This window comes from Myotis daubentonii, chromosome 3, assembly GCF_963259705.1.
Source record: "Myotis daubentonii chromosome 3, mMyoDau2.1, whole genome shotgun sequence".
NCBI classification, from domain to species: Eukaryota; Metazoa; Chordata; class Mammalia; order Chiroptera; family Vespertilionidae; genus Myotis; species Myotis daubentonii.
The window spans coordinates 189,963,636-189,982,647 of record NC_081842.1 but is presented as its reverse complement, the minus strand read 5'-3'; the positions used below and the strand labels follow the sequence as shown (position 1 = coordinate 189,982,647).

Here is a 19,012-nt window from a genome sequence, read left to right as displayed (position 1 = left end):
ATTTTCAGTTTGCCAATTAGGCAGGAAAAGCTACAATTCACTTTCAGGGAGAGAAATGAGTTGAGGTACAGCCCACAGGTGAGCTAGTACCTCACAGATCAGTCCATAAGTTTAGGAGCATACTAACAGATTTCTCGTCTAAGGACACGAACTTCAAGGACAGTGGCCAAGAGGGCTGTTGTCAGGGCTCTTCCCATGTAAAAAACAGAGAGGCAAGACAAAAGAAGCAGGGAAGGAGTGTTTTCCAGTGTTTTTCTTTTACTTCCAGTCGGTTTTGCACATTAAACCAGGAAACTTGCTTCTGAGAAACACATCACACATGCTGACTGCCTAGAACTAAGATGTTTGAATGCTTAGGTGTATCCATTTCTTCCTCCGTCACCCAGTAGCAGTGGTGTGCTGGAAATGTTTAACAACCAGCTCTCCGGAAGTGGGGGCACTTGATATGCAGTATTTGCCCATCTCTGTGGGGTAAATACTCCCACCATGGCTGGTTTCAAGCTACCAATGTGATGTCACTGAACGATGGAGTTGGGAAGAGGTGCACATAGCACACCACCATTGGAATACATTATAGAATTTCCACCATTGGAATACATTAGATGTCAATAACTTCAAGTACATAGATAGCAAAATGTACTAAAATAATTAGAAAGTGATGAATTTGGGGTGTTTATTAACCTATGTCTTTAATATAGTATATTTAATGTAGGTTTTATAATTTAGTGTTTAATGGTGGCTGTTTAACCAGCTGACAAGATTCCTGGAAATCTAAGTCTGCTCCCTCAGGCTGGTACAAGCGGGCTCCTGCACACCAGTGGTATTCTGGGGACCTCCAGCTGGGACTAAACAAACAAACCAGCCACCTGCCTACTCCTGCCTTCACCAAGACCTGTATTAGTTCTGCAGAGGGAGCCCAGCTCTCCCCTGATAGGAGATCAGAGTTCCTTCTAAATAGGAGATCCTGGGAGTCCCACTCAGCAGAATTTTAGCTGCTTTATTGGCTAGTTCCTTCTGATCTCAGGGCTGACATCCCTGCCAAGTCCAGATGGTGCTGTTGGACTATCAGGGTTTCCTGCACAGACCGCCGGCCTTCTGCGCTCGCCTCACCCTCTGGCTGACAGATTTAATTCAAGTCCCTGGCACGGCCTCCTTCCATTTGATGCAAAGCCAGCAAACCTCATACAGGAAGAGCCAAGGAAACCAGGTGCTAAATCACCCAAGGTCAGGCTGCTCGTCGGCTTTCCAGCCTCCAGTTTTCAGGGGCAGCTATTCCTCCAGGATTTTTCTAAGCCAAATACACCCCCTATATCTTACACTGTAGCATCGTAGAAGCTTCAGGATGGATGGGACCTTCCAATCAATAAACCTAAACCACAGCATGCTTGAGCAGCCGCCAGCCCTCTCCACCCTCCCCAGCAGCTCCTTTTCCCAGCTGTAAAGCTGCTGTCTGCCGGCTTTTATCCCTTGGCACTGAGCCACGTTCCACGGGCAGGAGCTGTTTGATAGCTGACAGTGGAGGAAGCCAGAGGGAAGGAACCTGCTGGAAGCCGGGCATGTGGTTAAGTGGTTCACATTCACGACTGTGTTTATCACATTTATAGGTGATGAAACAAAAGTTTAGCAAGATTAAGTGACTTTCCCTAGGTCACAGAAGCTGTAAGTGAAAGAGTCAGGATCTGCACTGGGGTTGTCTAGCTCAAATCGGCATCACTTACATTAGTCCACGTTGCTTTCTGTGAAGTGTGACGACCCTGGCCGCTAGTGGTGAGTATTGTTATTGTGATGACTAGTGCAGTGGGAATGAAAAATGTATCATCTGAAGAGATGGCACTCAAGTTCCCTTTGAGGAGGGAGCCATCTTTGTTTAGGAAAATGCCTTTAATAAGCCACCCATGGTAGAAGGTGAAATCTTGAAGGTAAGAGCATTGGCAGGAATGCCTATACTGTGGTACCTGAGAACATAAATGGATTTGGTTTATCCCAAGGGAGACAGGTAGCACATGGAGTGGGCGGGGAGTGCATTCCTCTGTAGTGTGTCAGAAGAGCATTTAGGAATGGGGTGCCATGTCTGCATTGCTGTAACATCTCCCATTTCCTCCCACATCACTGAGACACACAGGCACGTTTGCACGCACACACACTAACTCATTTGCTTTTGGTGTGTGTGGAAATGGGGGAGGGAACTGAGCTTCATGTCTCAGCGGGTGCAGTACAGGAATGAGATACCACTGTTGCTTAGAATGAGGTAGCAGAAGTCTGGAGTCAGCAGTGACTGCCAAAATACAAGTCCCTTAGAAACCAGAGATCCAGAGGCCCAGTCCTCAGACTTGTCTGGATCTTGGGGGCGTGGAGGGTGGAGCAGGAGTTCCCCAGCCGACATATGGGCTACAACAGGGAGGACTCTGCACCTAGCGGCTGGCAGCAAGGGGGATGCACTGTGGAACGGGAAGTGGGAGGAAGCCTTTAACTTTGTGGCTGATTGCAGCGAGAAAATGTGTATCAGTCAGGAGTTCCCCTCACATGTGCCCGATGGGAGAAGTTTGGAACCTTTAAGCCCTGGACTTCGGCACTGGCCCACCGAGGTCTCCACAGACGGCAAACATTTCACAGTGAGGGACCGAGAGCCAAACTGGTGCCAAGGAAGCCTTCAGTGGCTTGCAGGGGCCTTCTCTGTCACAGCCCATCACTGATGGTGTGAGGTGGGGCTACATGGTCCTGGCTGGTCTAAGGAAGGCGCAGGCTGTGAGCCAGCTTGCACCATGGAAAGCTCATATATGCCTCTTGGGCTCTCACCTACACGTCATCCCAGTGCAGAGTCCTTCTCAGCTGGCACACCCACACCATTCTGATCCACAGCAGAGGCTCAGCAGGGGGGGAATGGGCAGAGGTGGGCCAGGATGGCAGCAAGTGCTAGACGCCTTGAAGAACAGAGCCACCTCTGGAAGTATGCAAACTGGATGAGGAGTCCGGCTGCCTGGGACCCAGCCCCGCCACTGACTGGCTAAGTGACCGTGGCTTCTGGGGTTCAGATCTCCCCTCTAAAGTGGGGACTGCACTGGTCTCCAAAATGCAATTAATCCCTGTGGCCTCAAATCTGGCTCACGGGGTGACTTTCTTAGTGTCGCCTCAGTGAACAGGAAATGGCAGAGAAAGGCTACCAAACAGGGTTGGGTTGCAGCACCAGGCCCAGGATAGTGCCTCAGGTCAGCACAGGAACCACATTGGAGAAGGAAATGGAAAGGCTTGAAGGGACGTTTTCGTACTCTGTGGTGTGAGTTCTAGAAGGGAGAGCGGCAGGGTTCAGCCATAGACCTGGAATGGAAGTGTGATATTGTTTTAAGGAAGGATTAAAACAATATATTCCTGAGATGGATGGTCTTCCGGGTAAAAACTTCGTCTTGATCTCAGAGGCAGCCAAACACAGCACCAGGTTTTCTATGAGGCTGCAGCCGCAGGTCTAAGGGAACAAACTTCAAGGACAGTGACCAAGATGGCTGCTGTCAGGGCTCTCCCCAAAACATCTGCACAGACTGACAGGAACAGAAGCCTCACCTCCAAATGCGAAAGAAAGGGTTAAGCTGAAGTGCCCTGTTTTACTCACTTTGGCTTCCTTCTCTGCGATATCTCCTTACACCCACCACAGGGGGCTGTGGCTCTGGGCTTCTCCCCACAGGTTATGCTGGTCCATTCACTTCCGCGAGGGTCAGCTATCACTTGATCTTTGAAGCTCCAGTTGGCTGCTCCAGTCTCCTCTGATTTACCTTCAGTGTTCTCAAGACCAGCATTTATCAGGACTTAACGAAGGGATGAGGCATGTGTCTCCCATTTCAACAGAGGGGGATGGGAACCCATACATCCTATTATCTTTTTACAGAATAATTTCAATGGACCCCTACCCCTTCTCAGACATATTCATAATTCTTTCATTAAAACAGAAGAGCCATTTCTTCCTTCTTCCCACTAGAATTCCAAATGATCCCAATTTCTTATTTCTCTCACTGAAATGTCACACAACTATCCCAGACCTTTCCCCTTCCCGTCCCTCCTCACCCCATGCCCACTGCCATGGAATGCCCTCTTAGCTGGGAACAGTGAGACTGCAGGGAGCCTGACCAGGAGCTTGTCATCCACTTCTTTTGCACCCTGGCAACCCCTCACCCGTCAGCAATCAGACAGATAGCTTAGATGTTTTTCCCAAGTGCAGAATCATATATATTCTGAGTGACTGAGTTATTGGCATTCAAGTTTTGACCAGTTTCAAGATGCTATTAGATAATGGGAAGATCATATACAGACACTGCAATTTATGTTACATAGGAAAGACTGTCAGTTGATAGACACAAGTCAAGAATTTCAGGTTATATACAATACACCCAGAAGGCTACTTGAATACACTGCAAGCCTCACTCCTTTCAGGTTGTAAAGCCTCTGAGAAGCTGCCTTTTTTTTTTTTCCTTAGGCCTCTACCACTGTTCGGTGTGCTAATGCCCAGACTTCATGGTCTCTTTCTTTCTTAACTCCCTCAGAGGAGGGGTGAGGAGAAACTGTTATAAAACCAGATGTGACAGATGTTCTTCCACCACCTCCCACATAATGCATACCCATTAATGAACTCAGTTCCACCTCAAAGCACCCCCAAGAGCTAAACAGAACAGGCATCCTCCCTACCTGAAGAATGGAAAAATGGAGGCACAGAGACCACCTGATTGTAGAAGTTCAATCAGCTGTTTAAGGGGAGAGCCAGAACCGGGATCTGGCTCTGCGCCCCACGTTCCTTCCAGCAGGCCTGTGGGCAGCTGTGACAAGTATGGTCCAGCCAAGCCACCGGACTGAGGCTGAGTCCACAGCCAGTCTGGGAAACCCTGGAGGGGGGCTGTGATCCAGCTGTGATCCAGCTTTCTCTGCTTCCAGACAGGGCTCAGTTCCAGGCAATGATGCCAATGACTACAGATGTCACGAGCCGCTGGAAAATGGGCCCCCTTTGACAAATCTGAAAGCACTCTCTAATGGGGCCCATTAGCATGCTTTAGATAAAGTGGGAAGACTGGGCTTATACTAAACAGTGAGAGTGAGTGAAATGTAACTCACTTGGTTCCAATGTTTACGAAGAAAGCATCTGGCCAACTGCAGAGAGAACAGACCTAGAACTATCCTTCTAAACCTACCCTGAGTGGTAAACATAAGGTACATGTTGTTACCTATATAAAGGTGAAGTACTCCATTTTCAACTGTAAAGGACACATTACTAAGGTTACAATTTAGGGGCATGCACCCCACATGGGACTGCATTTAAACTACAACTGTGTAGTGTACATCTCCATTACATGGCGCTAAAGATTTTCCAGTTGTACAACTGGTACTTGGTGAAATCTGATTTTAGTCAGTATTTTAAAAGCCAATTTCTATTTATATGTGAAAAAAATGGAATTGTTTGACCTTATACACATTTTACATTTACAGCAGGGTAAGTACAGAAGTTTATACATTCAAGTGGGTGTTGTTGCCTTTAAAGTACTAGTAGTCACCTTGGGAAGATGTATGTTTAGTCTAGTGAAGCTGACCTTACTCAGAATATTTCCAGAATTGTCTTTGGAAACTGTCTCCTTAAAAACTTTCTTCAATGCTGTTAAGTCTTTGTCCTTAAAGGGTAGATTTATTTTTCAAGAAATGATTATTTTTTAATAGCCAAAGAACATTAGAAGAAAAGTCCAATAAATAAAACGGGTGATGGAGCGTGGGACCGCCTCTGGGGAGGGGTGGTGTAAAAAACAAGACCTGCCTTAGCTGGTTTTTCTCAGTGGTTACAGCGTTGGCCTAGGGACTGAAGGGTCTTGGGTTCGATTCTGGTCAAAGCATGTTCCTCGGTGGAAGGCTCGAACTCCAACCCTAGTCAAGGTGCGTGTGGGAGGCAACCAATTGATGTGTCTCTCTACATCGATGTTTCTCTCTGTGTGTCTCTTCCCCTCCCTTCCACTCTCCCTAAAAAATCAATGGGAAAAAAAAACCCCAAAACCTCAAATGAGGATTAACAAAAACAAACACACAAAACAAGACCTGACTATAGGTTGCGAGCCCTCCTTCCTTGCATGGTTTCAAAGATAACTCCAAACAGGAATTCTATGTGTTCTTGGCACATGCAACATCACAGCTTAAGAGTATGGTCTCCCAGGAAATAACCCTGATTATGGTAACCCTTGAGTCCTGTTTTGGTGCATTTGGTTAAAATGTAGCCTTGCCCATTTTCAGTCATACCCCACAGAGCAGAAGTGGAACACTCCCTTTCCATGACCTCTCAAGGGAAGGCTCATCAGCTGCTGCTTGAAGAGTTGAAATGAAAAGCACTCGGTGTCATGTCTACATTATCCAACTCCCCCCAAAATAGGCAATGAGTAAGTCCTGATACCTGCATCTCCCCAGTTCGGAAAGGTGAGTAAGGTCAGGTCTCTGGAACCTGGATAATACTAGAATGTCAAGGGGATTGGAGTGTGTTTCCAATAGCTCTATCTACCCAACAGGTCCACATACCAACTCATACAAGAAAACCCCCTACAGCTAAGCAGTACACGAAGTTTCAGTAGAGGAGGGGGGAAGTGATTATCGTCCAGTAGCTTTCCAGGATATAAACCAATGGCTTTGGAATGACAAGTGAAAATCGTCCATTGAAGAGAGAGTCCCTGGTGTTTGGTTCTAGTGCACGCTTAAGAAATAAAGTGTGTGGCCACTAGCTCATTCAATTGCATTTCCAGCGGAGGCCGAAGGCAGCAAAGGTGCAAGAGGCTGCTGGGGCTGGCGTTCGTTGAAGCAGGTCTGTAAATTCGAAGTGGCAAAGCATTTGTAGAATGGCCCAGCGACAGAGCAGGGCATTTGCCAACCAGTGAATTTACTTTCTACAAAGTGCTTCATTGAAAATGCTAATGAGGAAGCTCCCTGGAACACCATATCCTGAGTGTCAGAGAAATATGGTCAAGGTGGTGATGGAGGGGGAGTAGAGATCAATCGTCTACTAGTATTCGAACTGTGTATTCTCCAAGCATCTCACACACACACACACATACACACACACACACGAAAAGCACATAACTGAAGCCACATTCCACCTCTATGGCACACGCCTCCATCCGGTGGTTGCTTTTAGTAAACTATTGCCAGGAGCTTTTCCGAGTTAATGGGCTCTATTGCTAAAAGCCAGAAGCAGCAGCACAGTCAGTGCCTTAAAATCAGTCGGGATATCCAAGTGCTTGCAGCAGGCCTCGGCCTCAAATGGATCAGTCGGGATGTTGTTCCTGGTGAGCATTTTTAGATTATCTTTGTAAAAACCACAAAGCTAGGCCATTTGCTTAAATCATCGTTAGAAAGAATGTCGAGTGCCCAGATGGGATTTCTAGTTTCTGTGCAAATGAAATCACATTAGTCCAGATTTTATTCATTCAAAACTACTAGGGAAGCGGTAGGATTTGGTTTAAATGCTGCCAACAAAAGCAGGAATTCACTTCAGTTTTAATTCAGAAGCAATCCTATTGTTAATGTTGTAGCTGGGTTCGGGCAGCGTGGGGGGTGGGGGCCCTGGCGTGCTTGCTGAGGGACCGCGGACCTCTCCCAGTTCAGGCTCACTCTCACTGGAGGTAGACCCGTTGTTGATGGTGTAGATGCTCTCTGCCACGCCCCGAGCTGCAGCACAGCCATCTGGCTCGCTCTTCTCCCTGGGACTGGACAGGCCTGGGAGGATGGCCATCTTCCCAGTCTGCATATTTGGCAGCAAGGACACAGCATAGTCTGCAATGATCGCACCCACGTCTAAGTTGCATGCCTGGTCGAAGGCGAGGAAACCAACGTTGGCGTTTGCCTCACACACCACAAAGGAGCCATCGTCCATGATGAGGAGGTCAATGCCACAGAAGTCCATGCCCAGGATATTGGAGACCTGAATAGCCAACTGCTTGCCTTGCTCTGTCAGCGGGCACATGACACCCACACCACCTGTGGGGAAAGCATAGTGATGTAACGATGACATCAGACACTGACTAGCAAGTCAAATGACCCTTCGAGGAGGAAGAGAAGGGGGAGTGCTGAGGAAGGACAGCGAGCGGGCATTTTCATTATTCACAAAAGGTCTGGAAGGACGTCAGGAAAACAATGTGGTCATTTCTCATCTAGAGTCTTAAACTGCTTATACCCTGTGACCCAGTCATTCCACTACTTAGGAAATAATCTTATGTAACAGAGAAAAGGCTTGATGCAGACAGATGTTGATGTCAGAGTTATTTAAACACACTGAAAAATCATTGTGCCTGGAACATAGAAGGTACTCAATAATAAATGTTTGTTGATGAATAAATGAAAAATTATAATCTAAGTAGCTCACAATAGAGGAAAACAACGTATGTTACAACCATTAATAATGCTCACAGAGAGTTTGTGATCCCATAGAAAAATATGTAGGATTAAAGACTGTGCAGTATAACCATGCAAAACGATATTATTAGAAAAAAAAGGTCAAAAGAAATAATACCAAAATGTTAACACTGGTTGTCACTAGACGGTAAGATTAATGATAAATATCTTTTCATTTGACTTTGCTATATTTTCCAGGCTTTCTACATTGAGAATGTACTCCTTGTATAATTAGAATAAAACAGAATTTATTATTTTTTAAGTAGAGAGAGATGGAGAGGCTTGTGAGACAAATCCTATATCAAGGACAGAAAGAGTCTGATTGCTCTTATTTGTTAAAAAGCTAAAACTTCAGATTTAATTGTCTCCCTTAGTCTCCCTAGAAAGACTTATGACTTGTATTCTCAGGTCCAATAACTAATGTCTTTACCTTAACGCTGTCCTTTCCCCACCTATTATACTGTATAAAGAAAAGGCTGTAAAAACAGCTTAGCAGGAAAAGTAATGTGGATAAATTAAAAAACCATGCGGTTCCTTATTATAAACTAAAAAAGACAAAACAGCCCTGGCCAGTGTGGCTCAGTTGGTTGAGCATCATACCATGCACCAAAAGGTCGCTAGTGTGATTCTCGGTCATGGCACATGCCCACGTTGCGGGCTCAATCCTCAGCAGTGGGTGTGCAAAAGGCAGCTGATTGATCTTTCTCTCCCTCTCCCTACCTTTCTCTCTAAAATCAATAAAAACATATTTTTTTAAAAAAGACAAAACAATAACACATAAGGTTCAATACTGTTGCACTGCACATGATTCTCATGAAAATTAAATGAGATAATATGTTAGGTACTTAGTACTTTGTCAACCTGAGCCTAGAATTTGTTTCTATTACCCCGCTTTATCACAATATCTTACAATGATCTCTTTATGTGTCTTCTCCTTTACTGGACCATAAGCAAGGATTCTCTCATTAATCACTACACTCTCAATATCTACCAAAGTCCGCTCATGGAAACTGCTCAGCCAGGATTAATGAAGGACAGACAAAGTCAATGTCTCGGTCTCCTTCTTAGTCATTAGACTTGGGACACTCATCTGGCGATTCAGGAAACAGTAACTGTAGGTACATTTTCCTTTTTTGGTACTTTTTCATGTTACCAACATGAAAATTCGTTTAATGAGGTGGACAATAGCTTTCTGTGTTGGGGACAAGAATTGACAGCCTTCTGGGACATCTTCATTCACCACTACAGAAAACAAGCTTTATTAAACAGGTTCATGGGGTGGGGTTATGCATTTGGCCCAAACATAAACTCTAGCTTTTTAATAACATCATACATATAAGAAAAACACAACTTTCAACTGTAATAGAAAAGCAGAATTTGCTCTGCGTCACGTCATTGCCTTAGTTTAGACCCTCACTATTTCTTGCCTGAGCTGTTGCAGCAGCTTCCACACTCGTCCTTGCCTCCTGTCTTATGCCTTCAATTCATCCTCTACCCAGATGTCAGTTTCTCAAACACGGATCCTCATGTCACTCCCTGTGTAAACCTGACCGCTAAGTCCTAACACGTATAGGACAGGGTTCACACCTCAGTGTCCCCACACCCCTGGCCTGACCTCTGTCACAGCACTTACACTATCTGTCCTCCTGCTGGACTGCTTGCTGCTAAAGGAAAGGGCTTGTTTCTAATCCTTAGCTGTTGATCCTGGCACCTAGCCAGGCTCTGACTAGCTAGGAGGGACAGGTACACATTTACTAAATGCGTCTAAACATCCTAATGAAAACTCCTGGTAACCTCCTGTACCAACACACAGACTCTGGGCCTTACACTTACCGAGAGAGCAGTTGCTCTGCATCCGTCCGTCTGTGGAGCAGCGAAGCATAGAGCCTATCACCTGGCCCCCGACCACCACCACCCGGATATCTTTTCCATGTGACTCCTTCACATACTTCTGGAACAGGTAGGGCACGTCATGGCGGATCAGATGGCAGATGTCTGAGAGGTGATGTTTGTCTCTTGCAAGGAAAACAGCCTTTCCTTTAAGAAGAAAGACAATAAGAGAAGACGTTAGAGCAGCCTCTGAACCCTGTCCTGGCCATCCCGTCTCCCGTCCGATGCAGTCATCAATGCTTCCTGAACTTGCCTCATTTTGGTCTCCTCTACTTCTCTGACTAGACTTTTGCTTCTTATCAAATGACTATTGAACTTTGTTTTCTCTTGATTTTGCTCAGGTCTTAATAATGTTGACTGTCTCCCTGTACCACCACTCTTATCAAAATGAAATAATAACGTATTCCAGAAATACAGAGAAGGGGTCAAAATAAAATCCTATGGATCAAGTCAACTCGGTTCCAAAACAGTTATTAGCATCTCTTATCACCCTGAGGCTGTGAATCAGGCAGGGTCCATGTCTAACTCATGTTTTAAAAATCCCCCAAACGTCATACTGAACTTGATGCACAAAGCAGAACATAATTGATTGAACATATGTTAGAAGAGTTCTAAAATAGATGGAGATCCAAAAAAGGTAAGCATCACACCGCATGATTTACACTGAGGTCTATGAAAACTACAATAAAGTTCAAAAAGTGAGTCACTGACAGACATCCTTCCTCTTTTTAAATATAAGAAACTTATTATTTGGCAACACCTATTAATTCTAAAAGGAATGATCTATACTTCTATTTCTCTTGGGAAAGCATTTCTTTTTGACTCCAAATTCTTTATTTTCTGCCTGACTGACCAATGCTTTTGCAATTATCTGGCATCTGCTTTCCGTTTGCATATCAGCTATTATATCTCACAGGGGTTCCTGATAGGTTTGCTCTGCAGATCTGACATGAGCACACCCAATCTGAGCATTCTTGTTAGCAAGTACGGGATGGCTTTCCCTAAGATTTGTGTCCTAAAGGAGTGGGATCTTTCTGAAGTCTTCATAAAAAGAGTGATGGGCATCAGCCTCTAGCCGTGTAAAAGACTGGAAATATGCCTCCTAACACTGGACATTTGGCACCAGGAGCTCTGTCATCTGGCAACAGAGGGCGTGGACTCAGCTGTAGGCACTGGGGGTTCTCTGGACCTGAGGCAGGATTTTTAGCAGAGATGGGGCTAGAGATAGAGACTTGTTCCTCGGTTTCTGGCGCAGAGGTTCTAACATGGGCTTAGACTTCGGTTAATAAAAGAGCTACAGTTTTAAGGCAAGGAGGAAAAATGAGAGGTGAGGGAAGGGCACTGAGATTAGTTAATAATCTATGATGTGCCAAATGCTTTTTTTATTGTTTCATTTATCCTTCATACTGGCCTTGTGAAGCCATTAGGGCAAAGATAGCTATTTGTGCTTTATAAATGAAGAAAATGAGGGTCCATAAGATTAGTCACTTTTGAAAAGGCAAAGGCTACACCAGTCCACTGCCTTCTTTAAATTTATTTCCATATTCTAGAGTCTAAAAATTGCTGTGACTTTGTTTATTCCCTATTCATTTTCCCTAAGATACTATTTGCTACACTAGCAATGAGCAATCTGAAAATCAAATTAAGAACACAATTCTATTTACAATAGTATTGAAAGGAATAGCACATTCAGGAATACATTTCATAAAATAAGTATAATACTTACACACTGAAAACTATAAAATATTTCTGAAGACATCCCATCTTTCAGAGATTGAAATACTTTTTTTAAAAATACATTTTTATTGGTTTCAGAGAGGAAAGGAGAGGGAGAGAGAAACACCAATGATGAGAGAGAATCATTGATCAGCTGCCTCCTGCACACCCCCTAATGGGGATCGAGCCTGAAACCCGGGCATGTGCCCTTGACCAGAATCAAACCCAGGACCCTTCAGTCCGCAGGCCGAGGCTCTATCCACTGAGCCAAACCAGCCAGGGCTGAAAGACTTACTATTGAAATGGCAATACATTTCAGGTTGATTTACAGATTCAATGCATTTCCTACCAAAATGCTAATTTCCTTTTCTGCAGAGATTGATAAGTGATCCTTAAATTCATATGCAAGGGATCCCAAATAGCTAACACAATCTTGAAAAAGAAGGGCAAAGTTGGAGGATTCACATTTCCCAATTTTAAACCTTATTATAAAGTTACAGTAATCAAGAGGTGTGGCCTGTTATAAAGATAGACATAGAGATCAATGTAAAAGAATTGAGAGCTCAGAATAAACCCTCACACAGATGGTCAATTGATTTTTGACAAGAGTTTCAAGAACACGCAATGGGGAAAGAACAGTTTATTCAACAAATGATACTGGGAAAAATGGACATCCACACACAACAGAATGAAGTAGAACTCCTACATTTCACCATATATAAAACTGAACTCAAAATGGGTAAAACTAAATGTAAGGGCTACAACAGTAAAACACTTAGAAGGACACATAGGTATAAATTTGTGCGATTTTGGATTAGGCAAGTACAAAATGACATCAAAAGCACAAGTAACCAAAGGAAAAAATAGATTGAATTTCATGAAAACCAAAAATTTTTGTGCATCCAAGGACACTATGAAGAAAGTGAAAAGACAACCTAAAGAGTAGAAAAAAAAATGTTTAAATTATATGTCTGATAAGGGTATAATAGCCAGAGTATATAAGTAACTCTTAAAAATTCAACAACAAAAAGGCAAATAATACAATCGAAAAATGGGCAAAGGATCTGAATAGACATTTCTCCTAAGAAGGTATAGTGTCTGGCTGGTGTGGTTCAGTGGTTGAGCATTGACCTATGAACCAAGAGGTCACTGGTTCGATTCCCCATCAGGGTACATGCCAGGATTGCAGACTGGATCCCCAGTAGGGGGCGTGCAGGAAGTAGCTGGTCAATGATTCTCATCATTGATGTTTCTATCTCTCCCTCTCCCTTCCTCTCTCTGGAAACAATAAAAAAAACATATTAAAAAAAAGAAGATATACAAATGGCCAATAAGCACATAAAAAGATGTTCAATATCATTAGGGAAACATAAATAAAAAACACAATAAGAAACCACATTATACCCACTAAGATGGCTATAATAAAACAAATCAATAATAAATGAATGAACAAATGAATGAATGATATAACAGTTGGGAGAATGTAGAGAAACTGTAATCCTTGTACAGTCCTGGTGGGAGTATAAAATGGCATAAACTGATGTGGAAAACAGTTTGGCAGTTCCTCTACAGCTAAACATAGAATTACCATATGGCCCAGCAATTGCACTCTTGGTTATATACTCAAGAGACATTAAACACATGTTCACACCACGACCTGTCCACAAAGTGGACGCAATCCAAATGTCCATCAACTGATGAACGGATACACGAAATGCAGTATATTCTGACAACAGAATACTAAGTCATAAAAGCAATATGGATGCCCCTTGAAAATGTTATGCTAAGTCAAAGCAGCCAGACACAAAAGGCAACATAGTATATGATTCTACTGATATGAAATGTCCAAAATAGTCAAATCCATAAAAACAGAAAGTAGGTTAGTTCTCAAGGACTGGGAAAGGGCAATTGGTATTGACCCCTAATAGGTATGGGTTTTCTTTCTGTGGAGATGGAAATGTCTTGGAATTAGATAATGGAAATGGTTGGATATAATAGTGAATACACTAAAATCCACTGAACTGTACTCTTCAAAATAGTAAATTTTTATGTGAATTATATCTCAATTTTTCAAATGTTTAAAAATGCTATGTAGCCCTGGCTTGTATGGCTCCATTGACTGGGCATTGTCCTGTGCACCGAAAGGTTGCCGATTCAATTCCCAGTCAGGGCACAAGCCCAGGTGGCAGGCTCAGTCCCTGTTCACGCTCACATCACGCTCTAACCAACTGAGCTCCCTGGCCAGGAGTTTTCTATTTAACTTGTCATTGTCTGTCACACCTTTCTACTATGTGAGCTCCCTGAGGGCGGGAACTTTTGTTTTGTTCCTTTCTGTATCCCCTAGAATATGAAATGCCTGGCACTTTGTAGGCATTCAATAAATAGTTGAATTTTATGTTATATGTATTACCACAATTAAAAACAACAACTAGCTGATGTTATTCTTATTGTGTTCATGCAAACAATCAGGCCAAATCGTAACTAGACTTAATACAGTAAATAAATTGGTCTTAAGTTGGCTCTTTAATAAAAATGAGGGTGATTTTAGGGAGAGAAAGAAATTGTGTTTCAAATTGGGAATTAGAAAATAATTGGGAATTATTAGAACTGAAATGTGTTTTTCCTTCCACCAGATCATTTGTGTATTCTTGCTGTTCTAACTTTTACCCAATAATACTAAATTTTATGACACAGTTTGTTTTTACCAAGTTACAAGCCCTACTCGCACTCAGGGAATACCACCTCTAGACACCACTGTCACCTCCTTCTGTGGCCAGGCTGCATCATCCCTCTGACAGACAGCAAGGATCTCTTGGCTCTGAAGGGAAAACTTCATCCCTCCTCAGCATGAAGCAGTTGCAGAAGAGACCCTGCACCCCTTTTTCTGTGAGAGAATTCAGAGCCATGATCCTTGAGGGGGGATGTGACAGGCAGTTAGACAGACGTGAGCAGAGCAAGGATGATGGGCCAACCGGAGGAGAAATGGATGGGACTGAGATGTGCTTCTCACCACCCGACTGCTCTGAAGCTGGCAATGGAGGACCCTGTGTAGAACTGACCTTTATATTTGCTGAGCAGGAGTTGGGACACCTATTGCTAATTTAAAGAATTATTCCATTCTTTTTGGGAAGTCATATACAGGGATCTTTGTATGTTGGAAAAACGATGCAGTGATGCTTCCTCTAAAGGTTACTGCAGTAGTTCCCTGTGGCAAATGTCTGACTGTTACTGGGTGTTCTAGTTGTTATCTTTCAGTAGCTAATAACTATATGAATTATTCTGATAATTATCCTGATAATCCCCTTATAGTACTAGACATACTAAGCTGCTGGCTGGTTGGTTTCTGATATGTGGGGTAACTATTTATCCCTGCTAACAGCAATGGGGTCCTGTTCCTTAGGATGACTGACTGTCTTTATGCCTCAGAAACATCACAGGGTCGGAACCACAAGAGACTTTCTCAAGGCCGTGGCACCGGACGGCAATGACGATCTTCACCTGTGGAGCCCTGCTACATATATTGCTTTGACCATTTCTGTTATGCTGGTAAAAGGGAGATTCCCTTAATGTAGAAGTGACCCGGCAGGCTTGTAGCACCGTAAAAGCCCTAAAGCCACCTCCAGGGCTATCCATGGGATAAATCAACAGCTGAGCCAGGTCAGGGAGGCAGTTCTAGAAAATCGGGCAGCAATAGATTACTTGCTGTTGCAGCATAACCACGGTTGTGAAGAATTTAAAGGAATGTGCTGTTTTAATGTTTCTGACAATTCTCAGTTGATAGAAAACATACCCAAGATCCTGCATTTGGTGTTTTCCATCTCTGGGAACTGCTTCAAGGCAGAAGCAGATGCAGTCCAGCAGGATGAGACTTTTCATCTAAAACTAATCTCATAGATGTGAGATAATAGAAATAGCAGTGGGGAAATGTTAGGGACAAGAATAGAATATTGGGGACTAACTATGGTTATGGGAAATATTAATCATGCTTCTGTTAACCGTGATTGCCTTGTGTTGGTTAAATTCTGACCTGGCTGGGAGTTATATGCCCCTGTGCCAAAACAATGGAGTCCCACCCCAGCCTCCAACTTCCTCATGCCTGTAATCCCTACTTCCCCATACCTATAATCCATATTTCCCCATGTAATCTTTGTCTTACCCTATATAAACAGCTGGCTTATGGGGAGCTGCAGAGCAGATTTTTTTGTGGATGACCTGGCGCTTTCCTATACTGCCGTCAGTACTGGAATAAATAATTCAAATATGACTCATATTTGAATCATATATGATTGAAGAAAACAACTAGTTGAGAGACATTGCATTTTAGCTCTGTACCATATCTGGGTAGCATCAGGAGCCCCACCTTGCCACCCACACTCATTTTTCTTGCTCCTCAATAGGCCCCCTCTAGACTCACAGGTTGCTTTGCTCACACCTGCTTCTGTTTCTTTGCTCAGCTCACTTCCTCCAGTTCACATTCCACGTGTCAACCTAAGTCTCCTTTATTCCAATGAAGCTTTCACTGCCTCTTGGCAGAGTTGGTCCTCCCTCTGTTCAGCTCAAGCTCAACAGGTGCCTGGATATGCATGCTGCAGCAGCGTACCCTGTGCCCTGCAACGCAACTCTCTATACACTCTTCACATTGGCGATCCTTAAGAGAGGTGACAGTGTCTAGTTTATTTCTACTGCACGGTCCCTGCATCACAGGAATTGCTCATTACGTGTCTGTTTGGGATACCTCCTCACTCCAGATGCCCTGGGCATTTATGTATGCCATCTGGGTAGCCACTCACATTCTTCAGGAGGATTACTTTCTGCTGCATCCACCCTCTTCAATATTTACTGACTCCGACTGAGCACACAGTAGGTCTTACAGAGACAGAGATTCATAGGACCTGAGTAACTCACAATGAAGAAGGGGAAAAAGGGCATATAACCTATAACTGTCATCAAGTGTAGTACAGAGCTAGAATCATGGACAAAGTGCTATGGGAACACAAAGGGAAGGGCAATTAGTTTTTGGAAGGGCGGGAGGGAGGCCAGAGATGTGGAGAGAAAAAATGACAGGTGGAGCCGGCCTTAAAGGATGAGCAGAAGTTCACCAGAGGACAGAGGAAGATGGCATTCCCAGCAGAGGTTTCCGAGAGGAAAATACGTGGCGTGGGTGAAAGAGAAGTAGTCCGGAATGGATGTGGGAGGGTCCCGGGGCCAGAGAAGCTGCAGAGGGAGGGGAGGCTCTTTGTCCAGGGCTTCAGTGCCATGAGCAGGAATAAGGACTTTGTCTAGGAGGCAGCACAGGCTCTCGAGAGCAGTGGTTCTCAACCTTCCTAATGCCGCGACCCTTTAATACAGTTCCTCATGTTGTGGTGACCCCCAACCATAAAATTGTTTTCGTTGCTACTTCATAACCGTAATTTTGCTACTGTTATGAATCATAATGTAAATATCTGATATGCAGGATGTATTTTCATTGTTACAAACTGAACATAATTAAAGCATAATGATTGCCCTAACCGGTTTGGCTCAGTGGATGGAGCGTCGGCCTGCGAACTCAAGGGTCCCAGGTTCGATTCCGGTCAAGGGCATGTACCTCGGTTGCGGGCACATCCCCAGTAGTGGGTGTGCAGGAGGCAGCTGATTGATGTTTCTCTCTCATCGATGTTTCTAACTCTCTCTTCCTATCTGTAAAAAAATCAATAAAATATATTTTAAAAAAAAATAAAGCATAATGATTAATCACAAAAACAATATATATGTGTTTTCTGATGGTCTTAGGCAACCCCTGTGAAAGGGGTCGTGACCCACAGGTTGAGAACGGCTGCTCTAGAGGGGTTTTTCAACAGAGAATGACAAGAATAGATCTGTTTCAGAGACTGACTCTCCAAAAAGAATAGAAGATGAACTGGCAGTGGAGTTAGGGAAATCAGAGTCAAGTCAAGGGCCTGTGACCATCATCTGGGGAAGGGTGGGGACAGAGGTGAGGACTACACTGCAAGCTCCTCAAGGGGGAGCTCAGTTGCTCCCAGCGGTGCTCCCACTCCTGCCTAAGGGGAGTCTTGTGTGGCAGCGCTTTGGCCTACAGGAAGTGCAGGAGTGGCACTGACCCTGGTGTCCTCGTGTGCTCTTCACCACGACCGGGTAGCCCAGGGGCTCAGCTTCATCAATCATTTTTGAAAAGTCTTCATGCCCACCTGCCAAGAAAAGGTGACAGTCAGTGAAGGTAAGGCTGATGGTCGGGGAGCGGTCAGCCCAACGCAGCACCCTCTGGGGGAATTCTTTCCAGGCCACCTGTCTCTCCAACACGCTTGCACTGTGCACCTATAATATAAGAGGAGGGAGCAGAGGTATTTATCGAAGCCTTCTATGAGGCAAAGGTTTCCCATGCTCTTGTTTGTGTAATCCTCATCACAATCCCATAGGACTGGCAGGTATTTTTCCCTTTATTTTTATTTATTTATTTATTTTTAAAATATATCTTATTCATTTTTTTTACAGAGAGGAGGGGAGAGGGATAGAGAGTTAGAAACATCGATGAGAGTTAGAAACATCGATGAGAGAGAAACATCGATCAGCTGCCTCCTGCACACCCCCTACTGGGGATGTGCCCACAATCAAGGTACATGCTCTTGACCGGAATCGAACCTGGGACCCTTCAGTCCACAGGCAGATGCTCTATCCACTGAGCCAAACCAGCTAGGGCGTATTTTTTCCTTTAAAATGGCTGCCTGAGGTAGACTCTAAGATGGCTTGGAAGATTCCTACCTGCTGGTGTACACGCCTTGTCAATCTCCTCCCTTGAGTGTGGGAGGGTCCAGTAAATACGATGGGATATCATTCCTGTGATTCGGTCTACTACTTTGAGTTAATCAAGGTGGGATGATTCATGGTGGGCCTGACCTAATCAGCTGAGCCCTTCAAAAGAATGTGAAGTGTCAGAGACTTTCCTGCTGGCCTTGAAGGAGCAAACTTCCATGTTGTAGAGAAGGCCATGCGGTGGCGACAGTGGGCAATTCTA

The 19,012-nt window shown here is 44.2% G+C and overlaps 1 protein-coding gene across 3 annotated transcripts in view; it reads right to left on the bottom strand.

Moving 5' to 3' along the window:
* Positions 1 to 4,189: 4,189 nt before the first annotated feature.
* RIMKLA (ribosomal modification protein rimK like family member A) overlaps positions 4,190 to 19,012 on the bottom strand; it is a 33,069-nt gene continuing 18,246 nt past the window's right edge. The window contains exons 3-5 of one of the 3 annotated variants that reach the window (XM_059689795.1): positions 18,102 to 18,188; positions 10,228 to 10,431; positions 4,190 to 7,980 (exon numbers count right to left, since the gene is read on the bottom strand). In XM_059689795.1, the coding sequence (XP_059545778.1) occupies positions 7,490 to 7,980; positions 10,228 to 10,431; positions 18,102 to 18,188 (782 nt within the window). In that variant the 3' untranslated portion in view covers positions 4,190 to 7,489. Of the gene's footprint in view, positions 7,981 to 10,227; positions 10,432 to 18,101; positions 18,316 to 19,012 lie in introns of all 3 variants that reach the window. The other 2 variants (XM_059689794.1, XM_059689793.1) reach the window with 2 other exon arrangements.